Source organism: Lichenostomus cassidix, chromosome 2 (assembly GCF_008360975.1).
Source record: "Lichenostomus cassidix isolate B80296 chromosome 2, HeHo_3.0, whole genome shotgun sequence".
NCBI classification, from domain to species: domain Eukaryota; kingdom Metazoa; phylum Chordata; class Aves; order Passeriformes; family Meliphagidae; genus Lichenostomus; species Lichenostomus cassidix.
Window position 1 is genome coordinate 108,653,807 of NC_139482.1, and position 19,904 is coordinate 108,673,710.

General features: G+C 39.5%; 1 protein-coding gene across 5 annotated transcripts in view; it reads right to left on the minus strand.

Moving 5' to 3' along the window:
* KLHL14 (kelch like family member 14) overlaps positions 1 to 19,904 on the minus strand; it is a 60,345-nt gene that overhangs the window by 37,334 nt on the left and 3,107 nt on the right. For all 5 annotated transcript variants that reach the window (XM_085052762.1, XM_085052765.1, XM_085052761.1 and 2 more), the window contains exon 3: positions 5,821 to 5,942. In XM_085052762.1, the coding sequence (XP_084908888.1) occupies positions 5,821 to 5,942 (122 nt within the window). The remainder of the gene's footprint in view (positions 1 to 5,820; positions 5,943 to 19,904) is intronic.

The following is a 19,904-nucleotide window of genomic DNA, read 5'->3' on the forward strand; positions in this document are numbered from 1 at the left end:
CACAACTTTCTCCAGCAGAAACAATGCAGGCTAGGGAGTGGAGTGACCCAGGTTTTCTGATGCTGACTATGAAGAAAACCATTCTACCTTCCTTTTACGTGACTTCCCTTTGGATAAAATATGTCAGTATTGATGTTCAAAGGATTTTGAGAACCACCAGTATGCCTAAATGCTGACTGACATTCAAAATGCTGTTACTGAAGATGGAGGACTGCTGCACTGCCACAGAACATGTTCAGGGGAAATTTAAAAAGTCAAAATGACAGAAATAAAACGTTGTACTCAGACCAGACTACCTGGAGGAGACTGCTTCATGTAAAAATGAAAGCACAGCCAGCCTGGGAAAGGACGGAAAAGGTGGACTGCCTTTATCAGAGCACCAAGGATGAAGAGGTTTCTGGCTGCTTGTTATGATCAGGTAGTCAGAGGAAGACAAGTAAATGACAACTCTTTGATATTGTGTAATTGATGCTAGCAGGAAAGGAGAGGGATTGGGAAGGAAATCAAAATGCCCAATTCACAGTTTGTCTTTACACATTGAGCAAACACAGAGGACTTAAATACACCTAACAAAGGGCTGGAAGGCCAAGAAAACCAGAAACAAAAGACTAAAGGATAGCTAGGAGAAGTAGTAATCTGAAAAGACATGCTGGTCATACTGACTAAACTCTGCAGTCTGGTGACTTTCTGGACATTTTCCTGTCTTTCCTATACAAATATGAGACAGTTCTCATTGGACAATGATGTTGGCTTTTACACTGCATTAAAATCCAAACCTATTGCTATCCTGAAGCATAAATGCATTATTGCCCATATATATATATATATTTGCCATTATTGTGATGTTCACTGAATTCTTTCTGTGGTTCACCCAGACGATGCAGTGAACTAAGGAAGTTAAGGAATGTTACAATTAACATCTTATTGAAAAATGAAGTACTGACACGAAAACAGTATCTGCTGCAGCTTCACATGGATGGAATGTGCCATGTAAGACTTCAGTAATGTTTCCAACATTTTACCTTTTGTGCTTTGAAGAAAAAGGAATTTTGCATTGAAACAAGGAATCACTGTATATCTAGAAACCTGTAAGACACCATTTCTCTTCTAGTCATTGCTTCTAATCAGACAGATAGATAAATTGCTATGGAAAAAAATACAAAAAAACCTCACCTAAAACAATGACTGCATCATTTTTATTTATTTCTTGCATTCTCTGTTCACACAGCAAGAAATTTAATTCCAGTTGGATCATTCTCTTGTGATATTTTTTTCTTTCATTTAATATATTTTTTAAATGCTTAGAAGCATTATGACAGAAAAGCATGTATTTTTTGCCCTGGTTTATACCCATCATCCTTACCATTACAACAAGACAAAAGCATTAAAGTAAAATTAATCATGTCAAAAGATTTTAGCAAAAAACAAGGGAGACCATGCATAAAGCATCGCTTTGTCTAGTGTGAAGTCATGCTCTGATTAAAAACATATAATGAAAGTGAAAGTAATACATCATTGCCTTAGCAGTAGGGTTTTTGGGAAAGCTATGCAATTCTGAACACAAAAAATCTTCATAGGCTCTGGATTTCACAATTATTACAGAATAATTCTAACAAACAAAACATTGTTTTACTTCCTTAAAGTTTAATTATTCTTAAACGTTGCCATTAAAACAAACAGCCAAAGGAGCTCTAGAATTAAACTTGGACTCCTGGCAGGACCATAACTGGTAATTAAACCCCAAGCAGCAGTGGCTGGTTCTGGGCAGTGAGGCATGAGGTGGTGACACAGACACCCCCCCCCACCACCCCACATCCACTAAGTGGTTATGAAGACTGTAAAATATAATGGAATAATGAAACTCCATTAATAGAGCAGAACTTTTGCTGTTACTGAGGACTGCCACTATTCCATTTCTGTCACTGGGCAGTGGTAGCCTGTTGCTGCTATGCGACCTATGTAGTGCCCAGTTAAAAAGTGAACTGGTGTTTGTGCACACACAGGCAAGCTTGAAAAAACCATGCAGTGAAGCTATTTGCTGCAGTTTGCCATAAAGTCTATAAAAGCTGCTACTTTACTTGGCACAACTGTGCAATAAGTGCTTCAAATTAAACACCAACGTGCAGATTATGATCCACATAATATTATTTATAATCTCAGATTAGGATTGTGCCCATATCAAGCAAAATTAGGTGGTAAAAATGTTTGTAGAATGCCACTTACTTTCTCCTTTTTTTCCTCTTTATTCTGCCTCTATGTTGTCAACATAGAAAAAATAACTCTCTGAGAAATATCAGATAGGAAAAATACACAGTAATACTAGACTGTGAAAAATCTACCGATCCCCTGAGCCATAGCATTCTTGCCTATAGATGATGACATTAAAAAATTGGAAATGGGTGCATGCTTCCCCTCCTCTCCTGGGTCTATGAACAAGGCAAGTTGTTTTCCTGATACCTTTAGAATTACTCCCATTAGTACTGATGCATTTGGTGCTTTGGCTACCCAGGCAGAGAGAGGTGGGCAGGATCCCCTGCCAATAGATCTGGTCTTGTCTAGGGAACAAAATGAGATTGCTCCTCTGCTGAGCTGTCATACTCCATAGCTTGTGCTGTTACACACCTGCAGCCATCCTCACAGCTCCAACTGCAGTGCCACAGCTTGCAGGGAGTCAGTTGCTCCTGATGGTTGATCTCCTCCTGTTTCTTATGCATCACACAGGGCAGGACACAGAGCCCTAAGAAACTGAGTGGTTGCAAGAGCCACTCTCCATGCTGAGAAGGAAAAAGGCAACAGGCAAGTAGCTCCCTCTCAAATGGGTCTGCAGGCCCTGCTGAGTAACTTCTGGGACCCCTCTCAGAGGAGATTCAGGCTCCTCTCATCCACCTCCCCCTCAATGGCCCTGCCACTGCACCCAAGATTAAGTGTTTCAAGGCTTCTTTCCCACCTTCCCTATCCCCAAATGCCACTGGCACAGAAAACAGAAAAAGAGGAATGTAGATGGGTTTGGAGGAAGGGAGGGGGAATTTCTGTGCACATTTACATTGGATCAGTAAGCCTCTATGTGCAAAATGTGGCATTTTGTTGGTGTGTGGGGGAGCCTATGGGCAGGTAGAAGGTTAAAAAAAACTTTTGTAATAGGAAGAAATCAAATACACCTAAGGCGATAATAAAATAAAACATAAAATACCAGGCTACAAGAACTGATATTCTTCCCATCACAGAACCTCATGAGCAGGACATAGCTTTTGCTCTCTCCCTATTCATTGAGGAGCAAACTCCTCATTTGCACTAACAAGTTGAGAGTGAACTGCAATCTCAGGGCTGAAAGCACTGTCTAAACAAGTGAGCAAAACCAAAAAAATACAACAGAAAAAAAATCTGCCTTTGCTGCTGATTGTATGTCTCTGATAAGACAAATGTGGATTGAGAGAGAGGTAAAAGGGTAAATTGCAAAAAGTACAGGAATTGCAAAAAGTACAGGATAAATAAAGATAGGAATATGCCCTTAAATTCACACACACCCTAAATGTATGTTGATACCACACCATGGCTGCACTGAACTACCACTATGGTGTAAGCTTGGACAGTTTGATGTCTTCCCTAAGACTTCTCAGTTGCAATTCTTCAAGTCCCTACGTGCTGTAGAGTTTTTCAATGTTTCATCGAAAGGACAAAACTTCTACTTGGACTTATCTCCCATTCTCTCTTAAGTTAGAAAAAATGGGGATACATGAAACTCTTACATCAACTGGTTTTTTTACATTGTTGTTGCTACCATTTTGTGAGTAGTAAAACATTTTCTAAGAAATAATGCTTGTTAACATTTAGTCTTTTTCAGTGTGAAAAGACAGGCAATCTCCTCGGTGTTCTTCAAACTTTAGCCCAGGCCAAGAGGATTTGCAAGAACAGGATTACTCATGTCAAGAGAGGTCTGTGTACTTGGCAGCCATTGTCTCAGCCGACACTGGGACAGATCCTGGGACCTCTAGGACTTCCAGTGCTGAGCACCAAGTGCTTGAACCCAAGCTAGCCAGGCCTGGAACAGATGCCTTGTCTTTTAACCACAGCATAGAGCGTTACGTGCGTTAGCCATAATGGAAGGAGAACTTTTCTGCCCTATTTCTTAGAGGTAACAGAGAAAAGACTAAATTCTCCACATAAAATTATTCTGAAACATCTCTCAACACCACCATAGACAATGGTGTTACTCCAAAAGCAGTGATGAACATGTAACCAGAGCATTTAGGTATCCTGCCTCTGGGTAGCTTCTCAGAGTCTTGGAGACAGCAACACAATGTAAATAACCAAGAGCTGACTAAATTCCATTCTTACAAAATCTGACAATCTACAGCTAGTTAAGATTCAGAAAAGAAAGCTTTTTACTTTAATTCAGTTGAGAGTTCAGATCTTGAAGCAAGGGATCCATTCCTCCTGCCTCTCCTTTTGAGCCACTGGATTAGACACAGCAATGAAAAAAACACACCTGGACAATTTTGCCTTAGGCAGTGTCATTGATTTTTCACTGACTTACCATATTCAGAATTTTCTTAATTCTGAGAAATGGGTATCGTAACTCATTATTCTGAAAAATGTGAAGCATAATATGTTCTGTAGCACAGATGCTGTAGACTTTTATAAGGTACTGTTCATATAACCTTTTGTAATGGTCATTCTCACACAACACCCTCAACTATTAGTCCAGGTCATGTATACCCAAATAGTCTTTATGTTGCACCACTTTGTGAATGGCTCCTAAATCTTCCATGGGGAAAAAAATTGCAAGGGCGTTATTTTCAAGTCCTGCATCATAGCAATCTTTAAATTTTTTTTATCCTAACCTGTGTATGTAATATTAATGTGGATGTACACCATTACAGGCTTTGGATAAGGAAGAAGAACAGAATTCTGTAAAATGTATTTCACTGGGAGGGGAGGGGGGAGGAAAAAAAAGCAGGTCTAATAGGAAATCCAGGTTTTACCAGTTGTCCAGTTTTAGAAGTATGGCTTTGATTTATGGATCAAAATTGCTCATTTATTATTTTATCTATACTGCTTTGGGCAATTTTGACAGTTAAAATTTAGTTTTATTGACCAATGCAGCCAGTTTAGCCACAAGGGGACTAATGCACACACAGCCTGCTGCACTCAAGAAGCTATGATTTGATTCCATGACCAAGTCAGACTGGGAATCGCAACCAACATAACAATAAGTTCCAAATCTCGATGCTCGAGGCAAAATACTTACTCTAAAACACAATCCACTATTAAAAGAAGGTGGTAAAGAATTTTGTGATAGCAGCCTCCATGCACTGTTTATTGTAGCTGATATATTCCACCAATGCTTCTGTCAGCAATGGACGCAGGGTAGTACAGAGGAAACCTTTCTTTAATGATTGTGGACAACAGATAAAGCTGGAAGAAGGAAATGAAAATGCAAAAGAGAATCAAAGGTGTGCTCTAGTACTATGGCTTACCAGGGATCTGACTCTGAGAAAAATGTCTTGAACACTGCCTTTTTTTTCCTAAACCAGATTTTATTCATATATACATAAATATGCATGGGTTCATGTTGCAGCTTGAAAGACTTACAAGTTTACTTAAAAAAAAACTTAGTGGAATGATTTTAAGCCAATGTTAATTTAGGCCTATCCTATTATAAAATTAGCATCTTCTGCAATCTCAATTTATTGCTCCATTGTGAAGCCCCTTGTGATACATAAACAAATCTCTGAAGAGAAACAAATCAATAAAGTGTCTAATTTGATTAACCATGTTTTTAAATTCATCAAGACAACTGTACAAAAATAAACCACTTACTTGTCAGTATTTTCCACGTCTTCTTTTCATCATCATAATACTGAACCAAATTGCTGGGTAGCCGGTCAGGTCCGGGAGGCAATCCTCCAACCAATAACAGCATTTTCTTATTGGAACGAATTCTTCACCCAAAACAAGAGGAAAGATGAACAACCACATTACTGAGGAGTATTTTTAGTGGCAACAAAATCATAACCATCAAAAGAATGTTCACTGCTTGCAGTTTTCTATTTCATTTTTTTGTGTTTCTTTTCCCAATCATGTCTCAACAATTTCTTGAACCAAGCAGAAAAATGATCAGAAAAGCTGCGTATCTCTCTACTCATGGAATAATAAGCTTCCTTTATGCAATTTGTTAGAGGTTCATTCTAGAACGACCTTTTTCTTATATTATCCCTTTAAATCATCACTCTTTACAGCTGAATACACATGAAATGCTCTGGAGTTGTACTAAGGTTAAGCATTAAAGTTGCATGTCAAAAATCGTATTAGTCAAAATCATTATTATAAGCCATTCTACACTCAAAGAACCTTGAAAAAATTAAGGTTATGCAGAGAGTTTGTGAGCCAACTCTTTAATCACACACTGAACTTCAGATATATAGTTTAGTACAATTAGCAGCACTGGGCTAATGGTTATGGGTTAAATGCTACTTACAAGCACTTTTGTTTGTTTAATTTAGTCCAGACTCTTGCTTTCATTCTCCCCCCCGGCTCCCCCCCTTCTCTCTGCTCTCCCCCTGTGCACCACTGGCTATAGCAACACCAATTGGTAAAAATGAGACTGTGATGTTGTTGTGAGCCTCCCCAGAGTGGAGCCCTGCCAATGCTTGCCACTGATCCAGCGGCATGAACCTGCTCAACTGTGCAAAGTCACTCTAATTCCCTCCCTCTGTTTTTCTACCTTCTCCCCCAGGGGGCAACCACTGAAAGGAGTGACTACCCACCCATCAAGAGCTGGCAATTCGCTGCTATTAACCGTGACCGTGATTCCCAATCTGCCTGGCAGTTCTTAAGAACAGGACTGCAATGTCTCATCTGCAGTAAAAGTGGTTATCTGCACCCTGGCCTCCAATGCTCCACCTGATGAACGTACGATTTCTCTGCAGCATTAAGGGATTTAGCACAATTGTAAGTGAAAACTGGAGGGGAGGCCCAGACCCCCAGATGAGCCCCGATGCTTTAATAGTCACTTCGCATATAATTGAACTTTCACCAGTTATACTTAGCTTGGGTGAGATAACACTGAAATAAAGGTCTAGGCTCAAAATGTTCCTGTTAAGTAGGAAGGTGATATAGCCTGGTAAACATCCATCCACATGAATGACTGTTCAGAGGGACCATGCATTTGATGGAAAGCACCCTTGTCAAGCACCATTTTTCCAGGCACGACAACACCCATGTAGCACTGTGTGTGTCAGCCTGCAGCAAACAGCCCTGGCCACGAAAGGCACAGAACAGCATAAACCAAAGTCTGCCACCAGAGCTGCACATGGTGGGGTCAGAGCACCCCCCAGGAGCTCCAACCTCAGCAGTGCACTTGGGGAGTGGGTGCTTTATGACTGAGGCACAGCCATGGCTTCACTCCAGCTGCCAGAATGTGTGTTGGTGACCCACCGATTTACATTTGTACCAGGACTGCATCCTCTCCTGAGAAAAATGGGCAAAATGAACAAGGCTGTGCTGGAGACATGCACCAACCACAAGGAACATCCTTCAGGAAGGGAACACACAGCTGAAGGCTAATCCATACAATGCTCCAGAATGAAATTTGTCAAATGTCTGTCCAAAACGCAGCTACAGACTACATCTATGACAAGGATGGCCAGGAAACTACCTGGCATTTGGCCTTGAGTGTTTTAAACAGATTCAGGGCTCAGGGAAGGTCATGAATTGACAGTGGATGAAACAAAACCCTCAGTGCAGGAGCAGGAGTTAAGCCATGGGGGCAGTGACACTGACCCATGCTGTCCTACCCCTTGATTCTCTCCCGACTTGGGGAGAGCCCCTGCAGTCCCTCAGTCTTTCTGACAAGCCAGCCTTTGCTGCCTGCACTGTACCTGCTCTGTGCTGTCAGATGATGACTGCTACCTGCCCAGCAGACTGTGGCTGTGTAGGATATCAGGAACTGTCTTATGATCACTGTCGGCACAGATTCCATAGTGAGACCCAACTCTGGGGAAACCTTACTAAAGCATTGCCAGTATCTTTTAACATTCAGTCTCCCCAGTGAAGTTTTTAATGAGAGAACACTGGATAAAAACTATGCAACATGGGAGTATGATAAACTGTTTTTGGTATGAGTTAGGGATGACTGCACATGTAACAAGTGGCAGAGCAAACCAGAGCCATAAGTCAGTTATGCATGGCCATCCCTAACGATAGAGAATAAATTGTTTATTCCAACCCTTCTGTGTTGTATGTTATATCACAATCAACTCCCTGCCTATTGTAAAATTCAGAATGCCCTTGCAAGGTTTACTTGATAAAGGAGTTTATTTTGATTTTCATCTTTCATCTGTAAAACTCCCTTCTAACTCCAAAGCACTGTGAAAATCCAATGAATGGCCAAGGCTCAATAGTTAAGGTGAAGAATGAAATGTCAGATGTAACTCTGAGTTTCCAGACTTTGGCAGTTGCAACTATCCTTAACATTACTTTTTCAGCTAAACAGTCTGAGAAGCTACTGTTTTTTCAGAAGGAGAAGTGCTGCTGTATTGGTATGCTTAAAAAATATTAATTTGTAAAATATGTTTAAAATGGGAAGTAGCAAGAACAGAGACTTTTAGTAAAAGTTTAGTAAGAACTTAATAGTCAGCAAAGTCTCTACCAAAAGCACAGAGTAATCTCACATGGCAAAGAAGGGATGGGTACTTATACTCAAAATATCTAATTCATTGACATTGAGAGCTCTTCCAACGAAGCAAGGAAAGACAGTACAGTGGCTAAAAATATGCAGGTTTGAAACTGGTATGTTTCCTTGGAGCCAATTCTGGTTCTTAAGTTTTGATATGAGATAGTGCAATCTAGGTTTTGAAAAAATATTTTCTTTATTATGACATATTTATGTTTCATATTGCACTAAGCAGTACTGCTAGAATCTTACAATACTTTCTAAAATATGAAAAACATGTAAATGACCACTGCTTATATGCAGAAGACTTTTCCAAACATTAATAAAAATGTAATTCAGTGAAATACCATGATGAAGACAGGATTTAAAAATGTCTGTAATACATTGAGCAAGATACAGCTTCCCCCTTTCTTGTATTATTACATGTTAGCTATTTGGGTAACTTGAGATCACAATGTGAAATGTTCTTAATTATATCTGGCACACTTTTTTTTTTCACAGTCCTTATTTCACAGTGTAATATAGTATTCAGTTACATGCTGTGGTTCACAGTGTCCCTAGCAAGGATTTTATGGTCATCTTGTGTTCTATTAAGAGTAGTGGGTCTTGATGAGGGAAGGCTAAACCGTAGACAGGCAGGCTGATGTCATGGTAAAAAAGTTGAGAAATTTATCCACGTGTGATCTGGCAAGCATTACTTAGACCCCCAAACTCTGGTTCTCACTGATGAATGTGCACGTGTTGTTATTATTCTGCACACACTTTGCAGTTTCTGTTCTGCTAAGATTTTAAAACACTTAATTCACCTTAATTAAGTTCCTGGGTACCTCATGTGGTGTGAAATTTATTTTGTCTACTTACAAGACTGGAAACAAAAGTATATTTCAAAGTCAACATTTTCAAACTTGTGTAGTTTCCCCTCAGGCACACAAATCCAGGAATTTGAGAACTCAAAGAAGTGGCCTCATTTTCAGAGATACCCATCAACATTTAACTAAATCCTACTCACTTCAAAGGTAGCAGCAGATGCCCATCAGCTCTAAAACTCAGATTGCTAGTCCATGGTCTAAACTAATAATGAATATTCACGAGAGTCTGAGCCCAAGAGAGTTTATAAACTCCCAAGAAATCAGTAGAAAAGGCTGCAAGAGACCTCAATAGTCCTGGCAACCACTCCTACTCTTTTGCAACCTTGATAGCCTCATGTTAATAGAAAACGCATGAATGGGAAATACTCTTCTTGTACATTGTTTTTCTTTATTAACATATCCATCAATCTTGTACTGGTGGGTTTTCCTTATCTGGGCAATTAGTAGAAGTTCATTCTACAAAAGCTAGCAAGAAAACATGCCTCAACAACAGGTTTGCTCCAGACTCTTCCAGTTTTTAAATAATGCACTAAGGCTCTGCTCTCTGCATTAGGGAATGCAAAGAAAATGAAAGAATACAACCATGAAGTGCCAATTCTGTGGTTGTGTTACACATCAGAAATAAAAATGATCTTAAGACATACATGTGGTCATCAATGAAAAAAAAAAAAAGAAGAAAAAAAAAGAGTTCTCAACTATACTTTTCTCTCAACTCAGGGCTATAATAAACCCAGAAGCCTGGATCATTAATTATCTTTTCATATAGGCTATCACCATGGCTTTGAGTATGGAGAGAGCCAGGTAGCTCTTCAGAGCAGGGACTTAACATGTATGATGGCATCCTTGCTCCTGCTTCAGTGCTGCCCTCAAACACAGCAGAGCCAAACTGAATTTCAGGTACTTGCCCACTGAACTCAGGCACAAACAAAACTAGCCGTAAGACCAGCACAGAGCCAGCAAGAGCAGGAGAACGTGTGGTGAGTTTTACTTACATCCTCCTATCTGATTACATCAAAGGATTTGAGAAACTGAAGTGACAGTGATACTGCCAAAACAAGTAGCAAGAATCTCAGAAAACAGGGCTGCATTAACCTGCAGCAGACACAAATTATTTCACAGAGGTTTAGACACAAACCTCAAGGTAATATACAAATAGATACATTCTATCCCAATCAGCATTTCAGTTGCAGACCTTTCGTTTGCTAGCACCAAAAACATAATTTCATCTTCAGAAATCAGGATGGTCCTTAGCAACCCTTTTCTTCTCAAAAGGCATCTGGAGGAGTGCTGTAGTAGACAATCTAGTTGCAGTCTGCAAATCTGAACAAATGTTGCAGGCATCCATCTGCCCATGACTGAAAAAAATGTTTTGCCATCAAGAACATGGGATATGATCTTCAACAATTACCTCCCCAGCTCCTGGATGGGCATTTCAGTGCAACAAAAGTGTCATATGAAAACTACTTATTTCAATGGATTTTGGCTTCCATAGTTGACTGCAAAGATAGCCATGATTAGTAACACATGTTTAATAGAGAGGAAATGTAATTATCCGGGAGTTTAACTATGAACTCAATGAAAGCCATAAGGTACAATGCAAAATTTATTTTGGACAAAGGAATTTTGAGGTTTTGTTATCGCATGAAATGAATTAACAGTCATCACCTATAGGTAAAGAGGCATCCAGAATCTCTTCTTCACCCTATAGCACTGCCAGGGGAAGGACCTGAGGTCTCATAATCAACAGACCAAGTCCTGCAGAATGTCTTTCTCCTTATGGGTAAAGTACAGACATAAAGAATATCTTGATTTTGTCAAAACCTAAAGTATGATAAAGTCTTGCAAATTATGACCAATAAATTATTTAGTTCTTCAGTTCAAAGAGTGTTCAAAAATTTGCTGAATGTATGAAAGTTGCTTTATGAAAGGATTTTTCTGCCTCTTCTAATTTGCACCTACTGCCCCAGGCACACTTGAAAGAATGCAAAAGAACTTTCTAGAAATACTAAAAATCTGGAAACCAGTCTTATAATGAAGATTTTGGTTTTCATTTTTTCATTCTCAATGTAGGCATGCTTAGCAGAAGGCCCCAAGTAAAAGCTTTCATTGCAGCAGAGCTCACAGTAACATTCACTGAAAATGATGCTCATTTAATACATGTTGCTGACCACTGACAGAATGAAGATTAGGAACATAAATACTAAGATGAGAATGATTTGCTGCAGACATTGATTGTTGGTTTTGTCCTCTGAATCTGCCCGATTTTTTTTTAAATTTTGTCCAATACTTAAAAAAAAAAACATAGAAAAAATTAGTTAATGTTTGCTTTAACAATAATCATTCCTTTCCCTTCTAAAAGCATAAGTGCAAGGGTGAGTGAATCTTTTGTCTGATGGGACACATTTAACTGTTACAAAGTTACCTTACAAGTTAAAGTTTCCTTTATTTCTTAAGTCATCAGGCAATTTTCCATCCCCTGCATTAACATAACTTAGAATCTCTTTGAAAATGTGAAAACCCAATAGTTTTTTTATGAATCCAATACCACTACTGTTAGTCCTTAAGTAAATCTTTAAGAGTTAACTTCCAGCTTTTGGCTGGAAGATTTTTTAAAGTCGTTGTCCCTTCCTTTCAGGATAAAAGCCTCTGATGCAATAGGTGGCTTAGGGGTGGGCAGCTATCCTGGAAGAGTGACATCAGTGCTCCTTTGGGAAGAACAGAGAGGACTCTCCTTCTCATCTTTACCTCCTTGTATTACCAGATCTGAATGCTCAAGGTATTCTTACCAACCACACACTGAGTATCTGGAGCATTGTAAGGAATGTAAACTCAAAAGAATGTTACTAGCAAAGCAAATTGGTAAATGAGACACAAAACCTCCTGTGGCATGAATCTTATGGGCAAAACAATACAAGCAACTGATTTTTGCCACTGATGGAAGTTCTAAAAAAAACTTTAAGTAATTCCATTTATCATGAATACTTAAAAAAATAAAATAAAATAAAGAAAATGCCAAAGCTAAGTGGTTTTGCAAATTGCTTCCCCTTCCTCACCTCACTTTGTTTGGCCTTTTTTTGGGTTTGGTTCATTGGCTGGTTCCATAGTTTGGTTTTTTTTTGTTTTGATTTTTCTGACAGAGGTTGTAAAATGGAAACGCTTTATAGAATGCTTCAAAGTGGTCAAATCCTCTTTTTTTTTCTTTCCCTAGGAAATTTCAACCAACTCCCGTTTTTTTTGATTTCCAGGCTGTGGAAAGTCAAGAAAGTCCTTTTTTGTTTGACTCAATATCTGACATCCATGTCAACAGAAGGTCTGCATCAGAGGCTGTGCTCTCTCCAGCTGAGGCTCCTTTTCCTTTGGAAGCCAAAGGAAAAGAAACACCTTGCTGCTGGCTCACACAAGGTGTGACTCTTTACCTTTTCCAATGGTTTGGTTGTTTTTTTTCCTGAAATAAGGCATCATTGGGGAATGCAGGAAGAACCAACTGTGGCACCAACTTCTATTTACTTCCAGCTTCACTGCAAACCGTCTGCTTCCATTGAACTTGGCAGCTGACAATATTTGCTCAGTTTATTGTCTGCTTTCCAAGAATACAGCAAGTGTTGACTACTAAGTACTAGGCATGACGGTCTTTGAAGAAAATTTCAGGGAGGCAGCAAATATGAAAAATGATGCCAGGAAGTATCTACTAATAGTTTTCAACTTTCCATATTCTTCAATTTCTTTAAGTGGTCCTTTGACAAACCTGTAATACCAGACAGAATCTATTTCAACAAAACCAACATCAGAAATGTTTACAGAGCAAAGGAGTCCAGCTCAAACCCTCCTTTTAGGATTCCTATTAACTTCCTTGCTCAATCTTTTCAGGCCATGCTGAGCAAAGGATAATAACAAATCTTGCTCCAATCTAGAAAACTGCTTGTATTTTTAAAACACAGGTGTTGTTTGAAAAGACAAAACTGTTTTTACAGATTATATGGATTTTTTCGTAACATGAGTTTAACAGAACCACAGCTTTTTCCTCGCAAACTATTTTTCTGTTGATTTTGTGTTCTACACTTGCTCTCCTCACTCCCCTTGCCCCCAAGGCTCACTGTGCTTTCTCTTCAAGTACAAATCCAAACAATTACACCATCACAGCTCTGTTCCATTTACTGCTCAGCAGTTACAGAGTCAGAACCTCCATATTTTTCTGCTATAAAAAAAACTATAGTGACCCCAGGCCACAATGTGCCCTCTAAGACCCTCTCCTTTCTATCTCCTCTCTCCACATGAAGGGGAGGCACATCAGGCAAAGAGTGAACAGAAAAGTCTCAGACCCCTAGCCAAGACATGTATGTCTGCTGCTCATCATGATCCTATAGCATTCTACTTGTAAAAGCTACACCCTAAGTATAAATCATTCCAGGAGGATTTTGTCTGAGATGGAACTTCCTTGTCTAGGAGGCTCTGCAACACTCATGACCTATGTAGCTCCCAACAGGACAGTTGTGGATTGTGTTGCCAAAGGATGGGCAGGAACAGCACAGGAACTCATGGGGGACAGCTCTGCTTTTAGAGACCTGCATGATTTGCACATCTGCTGCACAGACTGTCACAGGTGGTGGAAAGGTGCATTTCTGCTACAGCATTTGAAAAGTAAGTCCCATTTTCATAGGCACTTTGTCATCAGTGTGAGTGGCTTAGTAAGATTACTTGTTTTGAAACTTAGTTTAATTTCTCCTCTACAACAAGGCATTTTGAATGCCAGTGGAAGATTTCCCCTTGGAAAAAGAGTTTGGTGATGCAAATATTTGAAGCTGCTTCAAGTGCTAAAAGGGGCAGGGTGACACAAAGCCAAGGAGGAGCACAGTTCAGCGAACTGCAGCAGCCTCTGGAGATCCAAGCAGAGAGGTCTGGAGCAGTGGGGATTGGTGTGTGTGAGGTCGGCAGCCTGGTGAGAGGGGCACTCAGGAGTTGGGGTAACAGAGGATTCAAGAAAGGGGACAGGGGGAGGCAAAATTCAGTAGACTGGATCTGGGGAAGAACTCTGTCATCTGAGGACTTAAATCCAGAGGTGCCAGTTCACAAAGGACACTATTTCAAGCCTCTGACTGCTAAACTGGCTGGCAGGGTAAGTACCTGCACAAGGTACCTGGCAGCTGTTGGAAAGATAGTTGTCTGTAAAAAAATGCCATTAAATGTGCTTCATAAATTATGTTTCTCCCAACAAATACTACAACTGAGCCAAAAAAAAACAACCAACAAAACAAAACAAAAAAAAGGGCTATCACCTATGCCTCTGCAGCTCTCAAGGATTTTACCAGCTAGAACATGCATGTCTTTAAAAACGCTCCCAAGGACTTTCCTGACCCACAGTCACTTCAGGACAATGTTGGTTGTCTCTGTCCATAACGTGAGCCCCAGGCCTCCCACACTCTTGTAAATTCCACATCTCTACACTTCAGCATGAGCTGTCTCCAATGGCAAATGAATGCACATAAGGCAGGTAAGGAAAGTAGGTGAGACTAACTAGGATTAAACTGACTACAGGTCTGTGGTTCACTACTCCACAGCCTCTAATGTGTCAGTCTTCCTTCTGCAGCTCAGCTGAGAGAGCCCTGGCACATGTACAATTTTCTGATATTAATTCAGGCACATAAAAACTGATCCAAACCCCACTAAAATAAACCAGAGCCTTACATCCACTTTATTCATACTGTAACGCAGAAGTTAATAATTCACATACATTTCACGACATGGGTTTTTTTATCAGGATGATAATTTGGGATCTGAAGTATTTCTCACTTGCAATTAATCATGAATAACAACATTAGTTAAGAACCCAAATATTGGTGTTATGATCACAAAGGGACAGATAGGTGGTTGTAACCAGAACACAGAGTGCATTTAAATGAAAAAACACACACATTTTTTCACAACCACCAAACATGTTCTGCTGAGATTCTACAAAAATCTCAGCAGAAAAAGAAGTGAAATTGAACTACAGTCTGTGAGATTTGGAGACAAACAGTGTATGCAAGAAGGAAATTATTTAATTGCCAAGGGATGTAATTGGTTTCTTCAAATTTTTAATCTCCTCTGTAGAAAGTAAAACAGACCAGGCATATATGTCTTCCACATAAATGCTACTGTCTCACGCTGCTCAGCACTTTACATTTTCCTTCTTCATCAACAGTTATCATCTTCCTACTGAATGAAAACTGCTCATATCATCTTCATCACCTGTCACCGTTTAATTTGCTATCACTTCCACTAATATTGCCTAACACCAAACAGTCTGGATGGCACCCTCTCCCCTCTGAAATTAAAGAAGCAAAAAAACAACCAGCAAACCAAACCACCTATACAATTAGCTTTAGAAGGACCAGAATTTGCACTTCTAATCTCCCCAAGGTCTAGTAGTCCAGGGAACAAAAGTATAAAAAAACCAGCTGGGTCTGTACGTGCTGGGGCTGTGCTGAACCCATAAAACAGCACGGTCAGGCTTAGCCTTTTTATCTCTTTCTCTCATTTCCCTCTTTTCTCTTGTGCTTTTAAATTCTGTATTTGTTGTCTATGACTAGTCCTATCTCATGTCAGCTGGTTGATCCCCACCTCATTTTCCTCCCCCAAGTCTGAAAGAGCTTTTCCAGAAACTGGAATACTCAGCTGTTACTGACAACAGATGATGTTTCTGCCAAGAATTAGTTTTCCCCTTTTTGCTTCATTCCCTATCTTCTTTTAATCTGCCCGGGTCTTTTTTGTTTTGCTAGTTTCCTTTCCTGTCTAGTATTCCATACTTACATTTGCTCCCTTCAAAACTATCCTTCTCTCACCTCTTTCTTCATTTGTACTTTCCTGCATCTGCTGCTTATATCCCATTTCTCCCCTGGGGTATCTCAACTCCCTTATTTTTCTGCATTTCCCCCTCTCTCCCAGTTTTACTTCCCCCACTCCCCTCAGGTATGCAGCTGTATTTGCTGCTCTGCTGGCAGACCCTGGGAGGGACAGACCAGCCCAAATGCCCATTGCTGGCGAGAGGAGCTGCAGGTGTCCTGCAGCTCACAAACAACTCCCAGACCATCAGGGCTGCCTCCCCCCACCCAGCCCATCTTCTCCCACCTGTCCGGCATGAAGGACATTGTAAATAGTTACAGGTGAGTGAAACCATAAAATCATGGTAGTGGTCCATAAAAGGCTACAATATTTAGGCAAAACATTTAATAAGTGCCACGAATAAAGTGTCTTTTTTCTATAATGCTCCACTGTATGTCTACAGCTATACTGTGCACTAGCACAAACAAAAGTGAAGTTAAAAGCTAGGTGATGTATTTTTAACCATTTTCATTGTGGAAAGTAAACACAGAAGCAATAATAAGTCTCAGTAGCTCGCTCATCTTTAAAAGTGGATTTCTTCCCAGCAACATGATAATGCCCTACGCCCAAACTTTAAAAAAATTGAAAATACATACCATGTATTATATAAAATATATTATATTACACAATAAAGCATAGAGTCATTTTATTCAACTCAATACTCTGGTGAAGATCTGAAAGTCATATAAATGTCTGTAATATGAACTTTCCGCTATCTAAATGCATTTCCTTCACAGAACTACAGAAAAGATGATACAGCACAGAGCTACGTATCTCTTTCAGGGACAGACAAATATAATTTAAGCCTAATGTTCAGGGTCACTCACCCCACTCCAAGTCAAAATCAACTATGATTTTTCCTTAGTGACACCAAAACTGACTGTGCCTCCAGAGGCTTTAACAGCAGCTTGTATGCTGAGGCCCTGGTGAGGTGAGAATCACTGAGCCAACAGAATTACTAGCTTTGCTTAGAGTTAAGCACCTGATTAAATGTCAAATCAAAGCCAACACACCCATTCCCTGTGGTGAAGTCTTAAACCTCAGAGGGGACAGTAAGGCTAACAAGTCAGGAACAATAATTCCTCAAGTTTTTAAATTCTGGTAATTTAGTTGTTGTACCTTGAAAATTAATTTTACAAAAACACATGAGGACATTCAAGCATTACCTTCTTCTAGGAAATTTCAAGGGAAAAAAAAACCCAAACCTACTCTCTCTGCAGGTAAACAGTTTTTCACTGCAGCACAAAAGACAACCCAGTACCTACTAACCCCAGCATCAATTGTGCTGCAGGATCTGCATTTGTGGCACAAACTTTATAAATACTTCTGCTCACAGAGCACAGTCTGGCTCTTATGAGGCCAAATCTCTTTCCTCTACCCCTGACCAGAGAACTAACTTTATAGTTACATTTCAGAGGAGAATCAGTGTATTTTGAGCTTCCTGTTACATTCATTTCCATTAAGAAATATAAGTAGCCCTTATGCCAGCGTACTCCAAAGTGTGCACATGATTATGTATGTAACATAGATGCTTTTTTAAAAGTAGCTTGTTACAAAAAAAGAAAAAAAAAAGAAGTTCTTTTAAAAAATACAGAAAAGTTCTTGGCAAGTTCTAATACTGAGTGCAATTCTCATTCACCAGGCAGGAAGCAGGTGGCTATGGCACTGGGCTGCTTGCATTTCTCACCAACCTGCACTGTACTGTTCAGGAGCTATTACACTGCACAAGAGGAACAGTTAATCTCTTTCTAAAGACATGTGAGTCTTTTGCGAATGACCTTTCATTAAATTCCAAATTAGCAAAGTCACCATTACTCACAGAAAAAAGTAATCAGAGTTTTGAAGTCTTTTTCTGTGTAATAATTTTTATGTGTTTGCACATGTACTTCACTGTTAATTACTTTCAAGATTTCCTTCTGCAAATTAGTAACTTAAGGAACTCTTTGCAGATTTTCTTCCTTAAAATAAAATTCTAGTGAATGAATGCCAACCTGTTAAATTTGCTACTTTAGAGAAACTATGAGTAACAGAAAGGACAAGTCTGGAAATCTGTGTAATCTTGAGAGTTTCTTTTTTTTTCCTCATTCATGTTTCAGAAGGCATTTGTACACTTAGGCAGCCTGACAAAATCTTAAAGTGATTAAGATTCAGAGATGGGCCTTCGTGACCTTTATGAATTTCTAGGAATTTTGCCCAAGACCAAAAATGAAAATATACCAATTGCATTCTGCATTACTAAGCATTTCAACATCTCCAACACTTTAACATCTGGAGTAAGTTTTAATGCCTGCTTATAAATAAATCTATATGGTTTTGCTCCCATCTCATTGCCACTAAAGAACCCAACCAAGAGAAGCTAGTTACAAGGCTGTTACTAGACACACATTAAAGTTAAGAAGGTGACAGTATGTTTTCACCCACTGTAGTTAAGGATCTCTGAAATACCACTGTCTGCACAGACATGCAGACCTATTACAAACAAAAAAGTAGCATTTATAGTGTTTGGAGTCTCCTGTAAGTCGTTAAGTGCAACTTAGACTCTCATCTAGGACTACCTAAAGTGCAATCCCTTTGTGTACGCTCCCGCTTACAGAGAAAGCCAGCTCCCAGCACCAGCAGTATCAGATTCTTGCAGCATCCATGACACTTGTAAGCATTCAGTGGTCAGAACACCACTACATATCCTTCAAATGACATGGACCACTGAAGCTGGAAAGGTATCTTCACTGAACCAAGCCGGCTGGTATCTCAGCAATCCACCAGGACAAGAGCATCAGCTTGCCCTGGCGGCATGCAGAATCTCGCCTGAGGAGTTGGTGGGGTTTGCATTTTTGAAAGTCATCACTTTTGAGTATTGAAATGCAAAGGACAGGCACCAACTTACAACAGAGGCATCTCAAAAATACTTGACACCACAAAATACTTGTATTTGATTTTTTTTCATTTCAGAGCAAGAATCAGTTAGACAACAAGGTGATAGGTATGACAGAACTAGGTATGACAGTTCTGGCTAGTGAGCTAGCCAGAAATAATAAAGGAGGGCACACCATCTCCAAAGTTAAACCATAAGTGTACCCCTTGCATGGAGATACAAAGAATCCTCTGCATTAATGCTAATAAAGTGTATTATCTAAAATATTTATTAATGTACTAGTTTTTTCTTGCTGCCGTCAATTCATTAGTAATATGCATCTATTCGTTAAAAAGCTTATAATAAGCTGAATAATACAAAGTGTGGCTTGATTTCTGTGCTACCATGCCACTGTATAATACCAAAACTGGAAGATGGTATTATCTTTCAGTTTTTGAATGAAAAGAAGTACAAACATATTTTAAAAGGAGACAAATAAATTTTGTGTATGTTTATGACTTGTTAAACTACATGCTGTGCATTCAGATCCTAACACCAACCTCATATTGCCAATCTTTGACATCATGATTCATTACCTTATTAAATGAAAATAACTGACATGTCATAGATGGAAGGACTATGAAGTCACAAG